We start from the raw sequence: 19,554 nt of genomic DNA, 5'->3' as shown, positions 1-19,554 counted from the left end.
GGCAGAACGATGTTCCCAGTGCCAGCGTGAGTGAAGGCCCCTCCTTTCTGCTGTATTATGGTCTCCACCCCCAAGCCCTGCCATCTGGCGCTGACCCAGCTCCGTCCTGGTCCCCTGGGGGTAACCTGTACATTATCCAGCATATAGCATCTGTGTAAGTACCATGGCCAGAGCTATTCTCCTAGGAAGAGGTTCAGGGTGGGCCTTTCCACCCACCCTAGGATGAGTATGTGCAAGGGACATTGGTCCAGTTTTTAGACATCAGTGGTAAAAGATGCATAGCATAAAATTTACTACCTTAACCGTTCAGTGTACGGTTCTGTGGCAGTAAGCGTGGTCATATTGCTTGAAAACTTTCACCTCCATCTCCAAAACTCCTTTCAGCTTACAGTCACAGCTCTGTCACCATTAAACAACTGTCCGTTCCCTCTCCTCCCAGGCCCCGGAAGCCTCTATGGTCCTCATTGTCTTGAGAAGCCTCATAGAAATGCAACATTCTATGAGAAGCCTCATAGAAATGCAACATTCTATGAGAAGCCTCATAGAAATGCAACATTCTATGAGAAGCCGCATAGAAATGCAACATTCTATGAGAAGCCGCATAGAAATGCAACATTCTATGAGAAGCCGCATAGAAATGCAACATTCTATGAGAAGCCGCATAGAAATGCAACATTCTATGAGAAGCCGCATAGAAATGTAACATTCTATGAGAAGCCTCATAGAAATGCAACATTCTATGAGAAGCCGCATAGAAATGCAACAGTGTTCGTGTTGGCTTTATTTTCCATAGTACAAATGTCCTCAAACCTCATCGCATTTTAGTCTATGCCAAAACCTCTTGGCTCTCTTCAAGGTGGAATAGTATTCTCCCATGTTTCTTATAGCACTCCTTGGTTCTCTGCTTCTCTCTTGATGCCCGGGTTGTTTCCTTTGACCATTGTAGAGGACATTGCTTTTGAGTGAAGACCAAGACTATGTGGGTGGGTGTCTTGATGCCCCACTCCACTCTTAGTTTTGGAACAAAGATGGTTTCTTGTGCTAGATTCCAGAAACTTTTAGACTCCAGATGCTCTCTTTCTAAAAAAAAAATGATTAGCTTACAAATAACTAGGTTTCATAATGGTACTTTTAAACAAAATGTGTTTTGTTGTTTCTCTTCCTACCTTCTTCCCCAGCCATCCTCCTTCTGCCCTCCCACCTATAGTCACTCCCTTTTGGCTTTCATGACACTTGTGATCTTCTGTACCCTCCCTCTACTCTCCTAACACTTCTTGCATCCTCTCATAGCCTCCCGTCTAGTTGGGTAGTCCACATGCACTGTCACACATCTTTATCTGCATACGTAAATGTTAGACGTTAGGATGTGCGTATGAGAGTGAACATATAAGAAACATGGAAGCTTGCAGGAATTTCTGGGCCTGTTTCTTGCCCAGCCCTAGAAAAAAAGAGATGGCAGAGAACAGGTGCTTAGCACAGAGACTGAGAAGCAAGAGAAAGGCAGTTTGTTTCAAAGCCTACGTATTGCGCAGAGTGGGAAGGGACCTGTCCTCAATTGGCTATAGAAGTTAGCACCATCTAGGAGACTCAAAGCCCTGGGCTATCACCCACATCCTCACTGAATGGGTCCTTGCTGGAGCAGCAGTGTTGAAGACCCGTAAGGGAGGGTAAGGCTAGGCTCCGCCTCTTGGTAGCCAAGCTTAGAATAGGGTTGGAAAAGAGTGTGGAGCCTCCCAAGAAATCCAACTTTTACTTAGGTTCCCAAGAATAAACCAAAACCTTAACTGTTTTCAGGATGGGGAAAGAAAAGGCAATTAGAAACTCCAGGAAAAGTCAAAATTTACATAAGAAATTCAATAAGCCTGAAGCCAGGAAGGAATGTAGAGAGGGAAGAGTCTATGTGGCCTCTGATGATCTCGGGCTCCTCATTAAGTGTTGAGCAGCCCTGGAGGTGGCCAGATGTAAGTGTGCAGTGACATTTGTGTTTGCCTCTCTCCATCTGTTCGTCCCTGCTGGCAAGGCCGGCAGTCCTGCGCTGTGTGCTCTCGGTAGCCTTAGAAACCACATGGTGCTCTCACAGACAGCTTTACCGCATTTTGACACTAGATGGCATCCGTCCAACAGGTAGCAGGTAGTGACTGTGTGCAGGCAGACCGAGACTTGTCCTTTCAGGGGAAAAAAATCAGGAAAAATGATTTTGAGAAGTGGAATATCCATAGAAAGCAGGTGTTTTCTCCCCCACCGTGCAACCTGAAGCTCCCCTTTGATGTGTACAGAATAGCTTCACCGCCACATTCAACACACACACACACACACACACACACACACACACACACACACTCACACACATAGACACACACAGACTCTCACACACAGACACACACACACACTCACTCACATGCACATGCACACACGCACACACACATTCACACACATAGACACACACAGACTCTCTCTCACACACACACACATGCACATACACACACACACACACACACACACACACACACACACACACACACACACACACACATACCACACCCATAGACACACACAGACTCTCTCTCTCTCTCACACACACACACACACACACAGACACACACACACACACTCACACACACACTCACACCCATAGACACACACAGACTCTCACACACAGACACACACACACACACACACACACACACACACACACACACACACACACACACACACACACTGGGTTTCTTCCCTCCCTGTCACTTCACCCCATTCTCTGTGGTCCAAAGAGATGACCACATTGACTGTAGAAATCACACTAGCATAAAAGCCCATCTGGGAGCCCTTTACAAACTGATCTTTTACTATTAAGGTTTGAATTCTTGCCATGCGTGGGTTTTAAGATTTTCAGGGATTTTTATCTAGCGGCGCTCACCTGTTTTCCCGTGAATGTTCAGAATCCACTGGGCTTGATCAGTTAATGGAAATGAGCTATGGTTTGACTTAAATGTGAAAGAAAAAAGGGGAGGGAATAGAGGAAGAAAGAAGGGAGGGAGGGGAAGGAGGGGGTAAGGGGAGAGAAAACTGCCTCTTGTCATTCTGACATTTTGTCTCTCACCTTCCACTTGGGCCTCCAATGGAAAAGCCTGATAGAAAGCTGGAAGCCGGCCAGGGAGAGGAGGAGTGAGGGGCCTCAAGCACAGCCTTAGAGACAGAGAAGAGACTGCTAGAGAACAGGGGCGCTTTGAGACCCCCGTGTTAACGCATAGCTCCTGACCAGGTAGCTGTCTGTGTTCAGGTGACTTGGCTAGAAGGCCGGCTTTGTCTTTTTTATTTATTTATTTTCTTGGCTTTGTCTTTTACTTGCTCTGCAGCCTTGAACAAACAACCTGGCCTCTCTGAACCCCTCTATTTCTCAGGCCTCAGATGAAGAACTAGTGGTACCTTGGGAGGATACTTGTGAGTTCAAGTGAAATAGAGCAGAGGGTGGAAGGCTTTGAAATCATAAACTGAAGTGGGGAGGTGGGGTGTTGGTTAGTAAGTAGTCATGAATACCATAAAAGTATCTATCTGTCAGGTGGTCAGAGCAACACTGTGTTCAGAACACAACGGCCCACGCAGAACACGTGGACAATCCAAAGGCATCAACCTCTGCGCTTCCTACCTATTGTTTTATTATCGTGTGGATGTAACTCGGCACAGAACAGGCTTCTGCTGCAGACTTTGGGTCTAGAGATGTGGGACAAGCAAACTACCCAGGTTACCATGGCACGGTAATAATGTCGGAGCTCAGAGGTGGCTCTGTCCTGGCGTGGTTTAGAAAAGTTTGATGCCTTAGAAAGAAATCCTGGCTTAAAAGATGCCTACCTGGCATCCGGGCCCATCCTCTCCAGCTATCCGAACCTTAATCTGGCTGTGTGCGTGGAGTAGAAATCTTTGGAATGGAAACCATGCCTTGCTTTTTCTTCTGGGCCTGCTGAGGAAGTTCCAGGCAGCATAGACATCTTGGGGGTAGGTCTGGGAAAAATCTCCCATGATTTTAGGAGGGGCAGGCGGGGGATGAGAAACTTGGAGATTCGGTAGATCGCTGTAGAGCAGCTCAGACAGTCGGCGGCCTGCAGAGGACTTGTGCAAACACTTCCTCTCTGGACAAGGAGGAATGCAGGAGGCCGCCGCCTGCAGTACATCTTGGAGTGTTGGAGGGATGTGCCTGCACTTGTGAACGGGCGCCAGGAGGATGAGGCCCCAACCAAGCCCGGCAGTGCCCAGTAGATGCAGAGAGGCACCCCTGCCCCGAGTGAGGGCACAGCCAGTGGGCATCCCTGAGGCCCAGGGGCCCGTTCCTCTCCGCTCCCAACGGATGCGTCTGCTCTGGGGCCCTGGGAGGCCCTTCCTCGCCCTGCTTCTGCTGGTTTCCATCAAGCAAGTAAGAACAGATTTTTATTCCTCATTCTTCTTGTTAATATTATCAGTTGTGCATGTTTTCTGATTGTAGAAGCAATTTAGGCCCCTTGTAGGCAATTTGGGAGGAATAAAACTCTATTAAGAATATGATGCTCAACCACAACCATAGCATCTGCTCACTGTTCATATTTTGGCTGATTTTTTTTTTAAATCTCTTTTCTGTGCATTATTATACACAGCTGAAATGCTGACATACAAATCACTTGTGTCCTGCTCTTCCTTTTATATCATTGTAGAAGCTTCTTCCCACGTAAGCATTTATGAGTTATACTTTTCTATACCCTTTTCTTCTTCTTTTCTCTTTTCTTGGGTTCCTATTGGAAATACTTGAGAAACTTCCTTATAGTACTCTGTAGTCTATAATAGGAAAAGGTACCAAATCCAAAGACCTGTCAACATAAGCCACAGATGGCAGTGATTCTGTCAGCCAGAGCTCACCCTCACTCACACTGGGGTCCCCACATCCCATACTTCCTCACTGTCCATTTACATACAAGTTAAAAACCATGACTATTCGCACCACAGATATGTTGTGATCGATTTTAAAGCATGTAAGTAATGTGAACGCACCAACAGCTCTGAGTTTGGTATCGTGCACCCCTGCTTCTATAATCTATTTCTATGCTCTCAGCAGCCCTGCAAGGGAGGTTCTCTTGTTAACCCCATTTTACAGAGGAGGAAACTGAGCCCGTGGAGGTTAACTAGCATTACTCTATCTCCATCAGTGGGGACCCACTCTAGGATAGCAGAGAGCTTTCTGGAAGTGTTAGTATGTGTTTAACTGTGGTCAAAGGATGCCTCTAAGCTAGGGTGTTCAGTAGCTTGCTTTATTCTCATCTGAGAAGTTTAGGAGGAGTATGCCTACTCCCTCCCTTTCCAGGGGGTGTCTCATTTCTTCAGGGCTGTGGTGGGGAGGGACTCCGGTGCCACTTGTCTCAGTAAAGAAAGCACCCTAGGGAATGGCTACCTTTCCCCCTTTGCTTCTCAGTCCTCATATGCATCTTCTGAATTTAAAAATCCTGCCTTTCTGTATCCAGGGAGGGCAGAAGTGCCAGATCTCATAAATGTCCCAGTTCCCAGCCTTTCTGCCAGAAACTAGAGAGGCCAAAAAATTGGTGCTGACTTTCCAAGTCCAAATTCTCCCTCGGGGGTGCCTTTGTTCCTCAAGCACTGTCAACCTGGGGACAGTTGGCGGTGTTGGGGGATACTGCTGTGGTAGCAGACTCTTTTGAAGGACTATGTCCCCAAGGGGCAGGTGACCTTGGTCTGCCATTTCCACTGTTACTGGTGGTTGTGTTGTAGGGAGAGTTGATGGAATGTCCACGCTTGCTTGCAGCCTCTGGGTGTTCCTAGAAAAACCCAACTTATCCAGCTGTTACACCCTGTTCACTGTCTACCCGTATGTGTCCAACTGTCCAGCACACAGTAGCCCAACTCCAGCCGTGGTCACCTCACTGTAAGATGCCTCCCTACCCATCATCCTGTAAGATGCTCACAGCCAGACCATGAGATGAACATTGCTCCTCAACCCATTTCAGAGATGGGCAAAAAGCTCTAGAGAATTACATGATTGCCTTCCCTCAACTAAACTCATGATCTGGGGAGCCACTGTGTCTACTCGGCGGGCTGTGGCCCTGTCTTCTGTCTTCTCTAACACTCTCGGGAGCCGTTGACATATGACTATTTATGTATAATAACAGAAGCATCTGTAGTACTTCAGGCTGGCTGACAATGCCAACCAAATCATAACTTGGCCCTTCTACTCCAGTGTTTCCATATCAATAATGCACTTGGGGGAGAGCTCTCCTTGACCCCGTCACCTGGGCTGTGTGCACGGAGATGCTGGCACTGTCTGTCCGGCAGCATGTGGCTGTGAATCTGATGACTCTCCCTTTGATTATCCAACTTGAACCTCAGAGTCTTTAGATGTTTATACATTACTAGGCTTTGCGTAGACATTCGTGAAGTTCACTCAGACGTGAGTTCCTTGCCTGGGGATATAAATGGCTGTCGCGTGTGTGCATGCTGGCAGGAAGTCTTCATAAAATTCACTTAATGAGAAATTCTCAGAGATACTTCGGTTTCTAAATGCAAGTGGCGAATGATGGCTAGCTCACACCCGCCCTTCACCCATTTACGTTTTTCCGGCATTAAATACAAACTACTATCGGCTGTAGGAGAAGCTGATTTTAGACATTGCTGGTTGGTGTATGAAAGGGTGCATGTCTTAAATTTTTTTTAATTGACCAGGATAAACGGTTTGGAAGTGCATTGTCAAAACCTTTAAAAATGTGTGTATTCCCTGACCCAGGAACTGTGATTCACCCCCAACGCACCCCGCCCCCACCCCAACCCCAGAGGATTTTCATCGCAATATCCTATTGGCAGCATTTGGAAGTAACTTAGATGTTCCATGCAGGAGGATTTAGAAACTAAAATTCTACCACAGTCCACTGCCTTACGTACAAGAGTTAAAGGGGTGTTGAGTCAAAACAACCATAAAGTAGTTTTAAGTACATCTTGAAATGGATGCATCTTCTAGAACAATATGGCTTCCGTTTTTGGCTAGAATAAAACAGAACAGAAAAAGAAAAGAAGCAAGATGTGCGGAGAGAAGGCTCTGGAAGGGAAGGTGCTCCCTGAGGTGCTCCCTGAGGATGAGTGTTGTGATCCCTCCTTCCCCTGCTTTTTGTTACTTGAGTTTCCCTTTCTTTGTTCTGCAGCGTATTCATTGTCTAACAAAGAAAGATAGATTTGCGTACGTGAAGCAATAAAGTTCCCCCCTCCCTCCCATTCGCTTCTCAGCCAGGCCGGTCATGGATACAGGCTGCCCATGCAAGGGAAAGGGTAATGAAGGTCAAGCCAGACCTCTCCATGCATCCCTTCTCCCCATTACACTGGTGACGTAGCTGTGACAGGCTTTGGACAGCCCTCCCATCCCTCTGATGTCTTTTAACTAAGTACCTGGAAAGACTGCCCATGTTTCTCTAGCTCCTCTGGGCTGAGCAAATTCAATAGTTTTTAGCTCTAATTTGTTTTCTACCGTGTGTGTTTATTGTGCATGTGTTTGTGTGCACGAGTGTGCACATGCTCAGGTCAGAGGTCAGATGTTGGGTGGCCTCCTCTGCTGTTCTCCATCTCGTTGTTCTCCAGGGTCTCTCACTGGTCCAGCTCTCACCAGGCTCTAACTGATTCAGCCAGATAGACTGACTGAAGATGGGGATCCTCCTGTTTCCTCCTCCCTATCTCTGGGATTGCAGGCATGTGCTCCTGTGTCTGGCTTTACACATGGGTGTTGGGAATCCAAGTTCAGCTCTTCTTGCTTGTGTTGCAAAGTGCTTTATCAAGTGTTTTTTTTTTTTGTTTTTTGTTTTTTGTTTTGTTTGTTTGTTTTCTTTATTTTCACCATCATCATTAGTCCTGGCAAAGAACAAGGGACTATAAGTTTAATTCAGAGACTGATTTCAGTTTCTTCTTTAGGCAGGTCTACATAAGCTCCCCTCAGCTCCCCCAGGTCACAAAAAGCACTTTATAAGAGGGAGAGCCTTACTTCTGCAGTTTTGAGGATTTGGGAAACTTGTTGATTTGCTATTAATTCATCTGCTAAATTTTTTTTTAAAGAAAATATGAATCACTTAAGTACCAATTAGCATGTTTATTTCATTAAAAAATCTCTTGGTAAAACTACTAGATGCCTCCTGGGTTCTATCTCAGAAGGGGTCATTATTAGCAGAGATTCCAAACTCATTGCACGATGAAGCTAAAAGATAAATGCAGGCTATCGTATCCTCTTGTTTCCTCCTCATTGGCTAATATTCATAGTCTCCAGACTGTATGTCAAGGTGCAAGGGGTACCATTGTGAATTCAGTGGGTGCTATGGGATATATTAAATTCTAAAGGAAAGAATAATGACTGTGGCACTTTCCAGACACCATGCAAATTCTTAGCTCAAGATATCTATGTTTTGTTCTGTTTTTGTGGTGCTGGAGATGGAACCAGGGTCTTGCACATATCAGGCAAGCATGGGGCTGAGATACACACCAAGACCTGAATTTAATTAATTGACAGGGTGTCATGCAGCCCAGGCTGGCCTTGAACTTACAGTGTTGCTGACATTGGACTTGAACTTTTGGTCCTCCTGCCTCCCGCTCCCAAGTGCTAGCCTCATAGCTGCGCTCCATCTCATTGTGTCTGCTTGATTCACAATTAGATTGTGAAAAACTTGGTGGTCTGCAGGTACTGTGGTAAAAAGCAAGTACCAGTGAGAACAAAACCAGCATGGAACAGGAAATGAAGGTGGGGGTATCTAATCCCATCCTAAAGTTTTTGAAGTTGTGCAATGCCCGGTAGGTTCAAAGCTGTTAAGATCTAAATATTTACAAACTGTTTGGACCTATTTACTTAATAAATAGGACCTTGGGGCTTTTTTTTTTCTTTTCCTTTTTTTTTTTTTTAAATTTTTTTGGGTCTGGGAATGCCTTGGAAAATTACTGAAGCATTTTGGAAACCTATGGACCAATGGTGATGGATTGAGCCCTTTTCCAGAAAAAGAGAGAGAGAGAGAGAGAGAGAGAGAGAGAGAGAGAGAGAGAGAGAGAGAATGTATGTGAGAGTGTGTATGTGGAGAGAGTGTATGTTTGTGATGTGCGATGAGATGTTTATGTGTGTATGTATGTGTGTGTGTATGTGAGACAGACAGAGAGAGAGAGAGAGAGGAGAGAGAGAGAGAGAGAGAGAGAGAGAGAGAGAGAACAGTGGAGGAGACAGGGAGAGGGCAGATTAGTCTGAGTACTTGGTGGTCAAAACAGCCCCCCCCATTGGCTCCAGATGGGGGTCACTATTTTTGGGATAGTGGCTGGTTATGTATGTTTAATTAAATTTGAATGATGTTATAGAGAATACCTCCCAGTTTTTCAGAGGCTCCCCCGTTCCTTCCTGCTGTACCTATCACATCTTTAACGTATCCTGAATCCCTTTTACTGGCTAGACACAGGCTACTTATCTTCGTACCCCTCTCTCCCCCTCAGCACAAAGCCTGACACACAAAGTGAGCTTCAGCAAATGCCTTCACTGAAGAGAAAAGAAAGAGAGAAAGCAGAAGAGAAAGGCTCTCTGTAAATGTCTGGGTTCACAGAGAGAGGCCGCTAGGCTCACTCAATTATTGGAAAGCCCCTCAGTGTGAGCAGCATTTCCAAGGCTCTACAGACTGGACCGTCACTGTCGGAAAGCAAAACGTCCCAAGGCCTCAGACAGCCATGCGTCCCCTCAGCGGCACCAATTCCAGTCACACCCATGTATATGGGCCTTTCTCAGTCACACTGTTGGGTTCCACACAGTGAGATCCTTCTCTTTGGGGAATCTGCATAGTCTTGGGAGCGCACCAGCATTTCCATGCACGTGTAGTGAAGTTCAGCCTCAGTTAAAATGTTAACCTTAAAGACTTTGGAAAAAAATCATAATTGTGTCAAGACAAATATAATTGTATTATGCAATAATGCAAAATTCAGATTTATTTTTGAGTAGAACATAAGATGCCAAGGAAATTGTTTCTAGGTGTGGGCCATTTCGGAAGGAAATTTGAGGACCAGGGTGTGAGAGAAACGCAGCCACAGCTGGACTCACAGCTCCTTGGGAGTGATCTTTTCTGTTTGCTTGTTTGTTTTGTTTTGGAGACAGTGTCACCGAGTAGCTCAGACTGGCCTAGGACTCATGATTGTCCTGCCTGAGCCTTTTGAATGCACCACCATGCCTGGCGGTGACCATGTCTTTGTGTGTCTAGGTTACAGGATCTCTCCTCAAGGAGACAACTCAGAAGTGGGCTAATTATAAGGAGAAGTGTCTGGAAGACTTGCACAATAGACTTTCTGGTAAGCACATGCAAGAGTTATCTGTGGCTGTGTAACAAGCTGCCCTCTGTCGTGGTGGCTTAAAATAATGATACTCATTTACTATCTCTCACAGTTCTCTCACAGTTCTCATGGGGCAAGGATTCAGGGCACACTGGGCATGACCTCTTTCTATACTGCAATATCTGGAGTGTAGCTGGGAGATTCGAGAGACGGGAGTTGAAATCACCAAAGGCACCTTTACATCCATATCTGTAGTGACTGGGGGCTATAATGCCTCTACCTGCCCTCTCTGTGGAGACACATCTTCATTGGACCATCTGGCTTGCTTCTTAAGGGTTAGCCTGACCAGAAGTCATATTCCCTCTGTGAGCAGGCTTTTCACCCCCATGTCATTTCTTCCACATTCAACCACATGGGCCAATTATGAAGTCTAACCAGGCTCAAAGGGAAGAAGTATAGACCCACTTCTCATGGCAAGATGATAAAATGGTCTGTCTAGGCGAAGCCTTTCTGATTAAAGCAGTCTGTCTTGGCACATGTACTGCCTTGCCATCCAACATGAGTGACTCCTGTAGGCTGGCCTCAGAAGCTATGTAGGTGGGGTTCCCCATGTCCCGGGGTGTTAGCTAGATCTGAACAACATGATTTCTCTCTTCCAGTCTCCAATTTGTTTAGAGCATTCTAGTAAATATGTTGTTGGTTACCCTGTCCACACACAGCCTTACCTGTTCATATGTTGATACAGTGGGTGAAGCCGCACATGCCACATATAATTTTTAAAAAATTCCAAACCAAAATGAAAACAAAACCATAAGGTGCCTTGACCCATTGCTCTGAGCATCAGGGACCACAGATGAAGGCTACCCTTCCTCCTCCTGACACCTGTCAATCATTCTATTCAGTTGACAAGCAGTATAGAAGTCACTCTGATTCCCTGCTTGCTGGACCCAAACAACTGTCAAAAAAGTCCTTCCTAGATCTTTGTGAAGACCCCCTTTGTCCAGTCTTGATGTCATCTACAAAATGAGGGCAAAGTAGGGTAGGTCTTCTTTTTTTTTTCTTTTTTTTCGGAGCTGAGGACAGGATCTTGAGCTTACTAGGCAAGCGCTCTACCACTGAGCTAAATCGCCAATCCACAGGTCTTCTTTATATGGAGCCAGACTATGACCTGAGTGACCACATAAGCACAGCATGTGTTGATACCTGGTAACCATATTGCCAATGTCCAGGGGTAGCTAATAACTGGGCAAACCTGGGTCTGGTTTGTAGGGTTTTAATGCCAGGAACCTGTTTATTTACCTCAGGAAGCCCCTGGGTTCCACTCTAGTAAGAAGAAGGTAGGAGGGGGATGGTGCTTGGTGTCTGAGGTTTGGAGCTCACAGTAATAAATGCCTTCATTATATCAGGGGAGGTCTCTCAAGCTGTGTTCTAAGTTTTTACATTCTAGATACCAAGAACTGATATATAAACCACTTCCTGAACTTGAGATGACTCAACTCCTGTAATAATCATTGAATTAATATTCAAATGGAAAGATATAAGTGCTAGATACATGTGACCAAGAGCTTCAACTCCACAGATGCCCTGTGTTCTGTACTCAAATTGCTGAACACTTGACAATCATTTAATTATGGCACACGAATCACTGGCTGGGGCCTCCAAGCACCTTCCGCTGACCCTGAGTTTCTTTGAGAGCTCAGTTCATACAAAACAAAGCAAAGGCAGCATGAGATATATGGTGACTAGAGGTCACATTGGGTAGACAAAGGCAGTGTCAGGGGCTACACTCATCAGTCTTGTGTTCCCGAGTCACTCTTCATCCTTGACTACTCCAGAGAGAATATCTGTGTCGACCTATGTAAAGGTTATACCAGCTTTCAAGGATTGGAAAGCTTCTGAATCTATTTCTATCAGAAGACCCTGTGTGAGAGCACTGACATTTATTCTGCCTTCTCTTCTCCCCACAGGCATATTTTGCAATGGGACATTTGATCGGTTTGTGTGCTGGCCTCATTCTTATCCTGGAAATGTCTCTGTTCCCTGTCCTTCATACTTACCTTGGTGGAATGCAGGTAATGAATTTCAGCTTACCCACTTCTGACAGTTCCTTTGAAGGACAGAGCTTCCTAGTAGAGCAGCCGGTGGGAAGTTAGGCAGGATTCTAGCCAAGTGTTTCTTCTAAGTCCTCATGCCTTATAAAGCTGTACTTGTATGATCTCAGTATTGCATTTTATTTCATTGCCCCCATCCTTTCTAAGTACTATGGAGTAAACCTAGGGTCTCACCCATGCTAGACAAGTGTTCTATCACTGAACTGTATCCTCCCTTCTCCCTTGTCTTCATGTAATTTGTAGGCTCCTGTCTCCTCTGCTTATAGAATACTTTTGGCCTAATGTATAGATTAGAGTCCAGATTCAGCTCCCACAGAATCCAACTGTTATAGGAAGAATACAAGAGTGTCAACCTTGCACTGGGAGAAAAGGGACATGAGAAATGTCCCTTATCTATACAACGTATGGCTTCTTGTGCAGAAAGAAATAATTTTAAGCCTTTCTTTACATCATCTTTGAAAGGAATATCTTTAACTTGAAGTTATTAAAACATGGAACTTGGATGGAACATTCAATAACTTTCCAGACAGAGAAACCATAGCCCAAGGGGCTCCAGGAACACCCCCCTCCACTCTAAATTTGAAAGTGTAGAATAGAGGGACTGAGTCAGACTTCTGGACTCCTGACTTCATGGGATGGTACTAAAGAATTTTCTGGACTCAGAGAAGTCTAGAAGTTTCAGGCAGTTAGTCCTCATGAGAACCAGCTCAAAGAGAGATAAGAAGAACGGTGTTCACAGAATCAGGTGTTTGGAAGTCAAAGAGTATCTGTAAAGTGAATAGACTCTGAAGATCATTTTGAAGAATGATAGAGCCTGAACCTGTAGGCACTCCAGAAGTGAGTGCTAACGTGGAGTCCAAGGTTGAAACCCTTCATGCCTTTAGGTCATTCAGAACCATTGACTACATGGTTCTCCAACGTGCCTGGATAGACACGACCTTCAACTCTACCATCCTCTTGCTCCTTCCCAGTAGCTAAAAAGTACAGATCCATTTCAGCATATGAAAAAAAAGTCATTCTGAACCCAAGGTTACAAAGAAGTTGAGTTATAGATGCATTCTGAAATTAGGGTCCCAGTTTCTAGAGTGAACCAAATAGAATTTAATTTGTAAAACATTGGAACCGACTCTCTCATTCGACATTTTTTTTTTGCATTAAATTTTAGAATCCACATGGATTTCTAGAAATCCAGTGAGAACAATGAAAACAATGTAAGGGGTTGGAAAAGAATCTTTCAAACAGGAAGAGGTGCAGATGAAAATTCTTTGAGGTGGGATTTCAGGAGCGTGTTTAGGATGCACAGAAGTCAGATGGTGGACATGTGGGTTGTCTGGGATCTAGAACTGACCAGTGAGGATGGGTGCTGATTGTGAAGAAGAGTGTAATGCACCGTTGCTCTGTAGAGATTGACATAGAGACACAGAAGGCATGGAGACATGAAAGAGGCACAGGAGAGATGATTTGGGAAGCCATCACTTACGGCATGGCATTGCGAATGGGGAGGTACAGGGAGATTAGGATGGAGAGTCTGGGAGCTTCCAGAATGGTCCACAAAAAACGGAGGCACTGGTTTAGTTTCAGGCAGGGTCAGAAATTGGAGAAGAGGGGAATTGTTAAAGAAAAGACTTGAGATAGAATGGATAGATCAGATGGAACAGAAATGGAAGGACAGAAAGACCCAAATGCCCTTATCTATACAACGAATGGCTTCTTGTGCAGAGAGAAACAATTTTAAGCCTTCCTTTACATCATCGTTGAAAGGAGTATCATTACATTGGAGTTGTTCAAACGTGGGACTTGGACGGAGCATTCAATAACTCAAGAAGCAGGAAATAGACTAGAAAAGACAAACATAGGCGCCTTTTCCCGCTCCTCTCGCAGTCGTTCAACCCAGCCTTATGCTTCACCTGGCGCAGTGTTAACTCAATGTCATCCTCCTCCTCCTCTCCCATGGTGCTGGTGGTGGCGCTAGCTCAGCAGCCCCTTCTTATCTGGCTGATTCCGGGTGTCCTTATTGCCCCAGCGTCACACCTGATCGCCTGAAACAACCTCCATAAAGCTTTCTAAACCACTGTGTTGGCTCCCCAGCTCAAGAACCATGATTGGCATCTGTGACCTTCTGCAACGTGGCCCTGCTGACCCTTCTGCCATCCTTCCTGCCTTCTCTTCTTCCCCTCCAGCCAAAATGAATAGCTCCTAGGCTGCTCCACCTATCTAGCTGTTGTTACCAGACACTTAGGTCCTTACTCACTGCCTCAGCTTCCTTGTATCCCAAAAGAAATGAGGAAACAAACTATAAGATGAAAATAGTTGATTTACAATTTTGGCTAGCTTATAGTGGCAGGAAGAGTCTAATTTTCTTACCACCATGACTGTGGTGACTTACAGCTTGTAGAGACAACATCCAGAAGATACATTCGTCTAGCTAAGACAGGTCAACCATCCATCCTTGAAGGAAGGCTCCAGGTTTCCTCCACTTACTAAGTTACACTTACTAAGTTGAGTTAATTTTTATTCAATTCAGGCCTGCGAAAAGGAAAGTAGACATTATACCTTAAAATCCCCCATTTTTAGAAAACTCAAGATTCTTATGGGATGGTGGATGCGCAGTTCTCACCTGGTCCAACCCTAGCGGAGTACTTTGTCTCTTAGCCCATTCCCTTGTGAAGTGAAAGGTCTTTTGCACCCTTCTTTGGAGGGAAGTTTCAAGTTTGGGTTCCTATATGCCTGTTAAACACACCAATTTTGCAATTGAAAAGAGGTGTTAGCCTCATGGCCCAAAGGAGGGTCATTTCTTTCTTTCCCACCAGGATTCCAACCCATTCTTTCAGCATGGGATCATGGCTACATTGTCCTCATACCATGATGGCTGCACTGTCCTCCTCCTGTTTTGGCTGTTTATCTCCATCTCATGACGACTGCACTGTCCCTAGCCTAGGCCTGAGTTCACTCTTCTCTGCAGGATTCTCTTAAGGTTTTGCCTATAAGTCCAACCTGGCCCCCATTTAATTGTGATTGATAAATAAAAATGCCAACAGCTAATAGCTGTGCAGAAGAGGCTTAGGTGGGGTTGAGGTTTTGTGGGCTTGGGAAAAGAAGACCAAGAGGAGTGAAGGAGGAAGAGGAGGAGAGGAAGAGGAGGAAGAAGAGGAGGAGGAGAGGAGGAGGAGGTGGAGGAGGAGGAGGAGGAGGAAGATGAGGAGGAGGAGAGGAGGAGGAGGAGGAGGTAGAGGAAGCTGCTATGGAATAAAGGAGGAATGTACAAGAAAAAAATAAAAGACAAGCCAGCATAAATTAACTAAGCCATAAAAACATAGTCCTGAGGGCTGCCCAACTAGAGTTAAGAGCAGCTCAAATAAAACTTAAAACATCATAAATAATAACTGAGATTATCAATACAAAGTAAATTCTAATAACATGGAGGGTAGGCAGCCGTTCCGCTATTATGCTACTTAAGGCATTTGTAAATCTAAAGGGTGTGAGTCATCTTTCTTCTGGAACTCAATAACCAAAGGCTGGGTAGAAACCCTGGGCCAGGAATATATATATATATATATATATATATATATATATATATATATATTTTTTTTTTTTAACTACAAATTTTTGCTCTGTATTTTCCATCCTTCTAGAAAATCCCTCCAACTTCTCCCCTGAAGTTGATGGTGCCCTGTCTTTCTGAGGCCTCTCTTAGCATTTGTGATAGTTTATGATGCTTTCATGTGCACTCTCCTAGCTCAGCTTTGAGCTATGCCCTCAGCAGAGCATTGTAAGTGACATGGACAGCCCAAATGCCAAGTACCATTATTGTTATTATTCTTAATTATTGCCATTTTCTCATTGAATCAATATTTAGTAAGTACCCACTGGGTACAAACACTGGAATATATTACTGACCAAATCAGACTAAAATCCTTCTCCCTAGGGCTCACATTTTAGTAAGAAGGGCAGACAAGAGTAACAGGAATAGAAGCTGGAGATATAGAAGCTGGAGATGGCCTGGGGGAATTGGGGTCAGGGCAATGGGTAGCTAAAGGACAATTCAATGACAAAGTGATACTTAGTCAGACTAAGTATTTGAACCAAGAGAGGGGTCGTGTTCAGGAGAGAGCACAGATCAAGCAGTGCCATGCTGTTGGAGAGAAGCATGCCTCCAAGAAGGGAGGGGACAAACACAGGTGGAGTTGAGGAGGAAGGGAAGCAGCATGAGGTGAAGAGCAGAGAGGTTTGGAGCCTACTTCATACAAATCTTCATGCATAGCCACAGAAGGAATCTTACTAATCCTTAGAAAGCCCCTAAAAGATTTGGAGCAGAAACATGACAACTGGGCTAGCCATAACTGTGAGGGCAACACCATCAGCAAAGTTAGCAGTAAACCAGGGAAGAAGTAAGAGTCCTAATTAGGAAGGAAGTGGGAGGTAGAAAGTAGGGTCAGACCCGGGATCTTGCTAATGGAGCAGGCTAGAGGCAGAAAGAGAGAGCAGAGATGGTTCTAAGGTTCTGGGCTAGGGACTGTCAGGATGGGGCAGATTTGGAGAAGGCAAGGAGGTTGTGTTTTCTGAGATGCCAGTTGGGCAGGTGCATCATGTGTACTGTAGGTCCGGATCAATTAAACCCGTGATTTAAGCCCATCATCTGCACACACGGACACTCTCACGCAACCTTCCCTCACATCACATAGGTAACAGTTATGGATCCAGTTCCCGATGACGAAATCCATAAGACTCAGAGAATGTAAAGCTGGAGCTAGGACGCCAGCTCAGAAGTTGGCTTATCATATCTTCAGTCCCGAGTCAGCGTGCTTTGTTCCCGTTCTCTTCTCCATGGCGCCACCTCTTGGACATTAGGGAGAGATGCTTCACTGAGCATGCCCAGATTAGCATCTCCCAGTAGACTACAGGATCTCTGAGTCCCTGGGAACTTCTAACTTCAGAGACACGTGTAAACACCACGGACATTAGAGGATCATGGCTAGTTACAACATCCAGAGGTTTCGTGGTTTTCTTCCCGTCCCAAATAAACAGTAGGGACGCTAATGAGCTCCCAAACGGAGAAACGAAACCCCCTTTCCCTGGGATTTTCCACAGCTTTTTCAGTCGAGGGTGAGGACCTTCCAGCGTGCTCAGGGAACTGGCTGTGTGTTTTGACCTTTCCTCTAGAGCCTTGTTTACTTTCAGAGAGCCCAGGAAGGGCCTACAGACACTGCTTGGCTCAGGGGACTTGGCAGACGCGAGAGAACACCACAGATATTTGGCAGGATGAATCAGAATGCTCAGAGAACAACAGCTTCAAAAAAAACGTGAGTCTACCTGCTTGCTGATAAAGCAGCTAGGGCTGAAACTTGGGGCACCCCAGGGGATGACCGGCTTTGGAGGACACGAGACCTTTCGCTAGTGCTTCTGTTCAGATTCCACTAGGGAAGGTCCCCAATCACTAGAACAGCAACTCCCATTGGCAGCCAGGAAACTGACTCCTCTGTGAGAAGAAAAATGAAATCGTATGGCATCTCAGCCTTGGCACCTGCTGTGTTCCATGTCTGGAATAACTTCCTCGAACAACCCAGCCTTCGGGTTTCAGTTCAGTTGTCTACTAGCAACTGAGATGGTCCACGGACCTGTTCAGAGCAGCCCAGCAGCCACGTGTACGATCACCCCATCCAATCCTCCTATTACACCTGCCTTTCTCTGATATTCCTGTGGATGCTTGTTCCTTATCCAGCCGTGACTCCAAAACGCACATCCAGCAGCAGCTGGAGACTTGTGAGCCTGGAAGGAGGCCGGAAGGCATAATGTTTTGGGGCCAGAATAGGCCATGTATTCAGAATCTTCCTTTACTGGCTGTGAACTTGCACGAGTTTTTTTTTTTTTTCACTCTTGGTGCCTCTGCTTCCTTCAGCATCCCAGGGGGATCATATTTGCTGCATGGGATCATCATGAAGCTTTGGGAAGTCAAGAGACATAAATTTTGTAGAGAAGTCCTGGCGAGTCATGAGCAGACTCTAAGCAGGAGTTTTGTTCTCTTGCCAGATCCAGAGAAGACACTGCTCTGTTAGTCATCCCAGCAGCTCAGCAAATGCAGAGTAAATACCAACTCACCCTGCAGACTTCCTCCACGCATCTTCTTCTCTCCCTTCCTCCCTCTCCCTTCCCATCTTGTCTCCTTGACAGGGTCTCCCTTTGAAGCCTAGTTGGCTTCAAACTGGAGATCTTACTGCCTCAGCCTCCTGAGTGTTATAATTATAGTTGTGTGTGTGTGTGTGTGTGTGTGTGTGTGTGTGTGTGTGAATGCCCAGTTCCACCAATTTTCTTTCTGAGGTGGGACAAGAAGGAGTGTTGTGGGGGTTCTTGGGGACATGAGAAGGGAACAAAGAAGCCCCTCCTTATAAAATCTAGTGGAATCCACTGCATGCAACAGGAACCAGAATTCCACATAATTAACATTTCTTCTTTGCTAAGCATGAACCTGCAATTTTCTAAAACTCCCACTGGAAATCCCACGTACAGGGAAAGAGCAGGTACTAAGCTTCTTCTGTAACCCCAGTAGCCTCTGATTTTATTTGATCAGATTGTAATTCCAGGAAAGGTGTCTCTGGGGTCATCTCATAAAAGAGGGAGAGGATAAAAGGTTTCTTAGGAACCTTTTGAGATGTGGCTAGGTGTATGTAGCTGATGCTAAGACAATAAGTGCTTGCTCTCCCTTGAGAGGCAGTGCCCACTCTTCGGTATGTCTTCCTCTGAGCAGCCTCTCTGTTAACTCGTCCTTAAGCCTATATTAGAATATCTAGCAAAACCCCACTTCAGTGTCACTTTAATGGCTATTCCTGACATTTCTTTCATCACCAAAGTCCTGAATCCTGGTAGGTTGGTCCCTAGAAGCTTTGGGGGAACTCCTGAAGCTAGTAGAGGTGACAGCATGGAGCTGTGTCCCTGTGTCCTCACTGCTAACACATTCAAGACTGGATTCTGTGGCCCTTTGGGAGTATATGCTCTCTACTTTCTCATTGGCCTCCTAAAACCACCTGTTGTTCTAAATGTTTGCTCACCCGTGTTCAAGGTCAAGTGTAAGAGGAAGCATAGGAGGAAGGAGGAGCTATAGGGGAATTAGATAGATGTACGGGGTGTATTTATCTTTTTCTCTTTTCCAGTAATG

General features: G+C 45.4%; 1 protein-coding gene across 1 annotated transcript in view; it reads left to right on the top strand.

Moving 5' to 3' along the window:
- The first annotated feature begins 4,112 nt into the window (after positions 1–4,112).
- The window catches only part of Glp2r (glucagon like peptide 2 receptor), a 63,028-nt gene continuing 47,586 nt past the window's right edge, over positions 4,113–19,554 (top strand). The window contains exons 1-4 of the mRNA XM_032913828.1: positions 4,113–4,405; positions 10,224–10,311; positions 12,261–12,365; positions 17,583–17,704. Of these exons, the coding sequence (XP_032769719.1) occupies positions 4,217–4,405; positions 10,224–10,311; positions 12,261–12,365; positions 17,583–17,704 (504 nt within the window). The 5' untranslated portion in view covers positions 4,113–4,216. The remainder of the gene's footprint in view (positions 4,406–10,223; positions 10,312–12,260; positions 12,366–17,582; positions 17,705–19,554) is intronic.

Source organism: Rattus rattus, chromosome 9 (genome assembly GCF_011064425.1).
Source record: "Rattus rattus isolate New Zealand chromosome 9, Rrattus_CSIRO_v1, whole genome shotgun sequence".
Lineage (NCBI taxonomy): Eukaryota > Metazoa > Chordata > Mammalia > Rodentia > Muridae > Rattus > Rattus rattus.
This window is presented reverse-complemented; position numbering and strand designations above follow the sequence as displayed.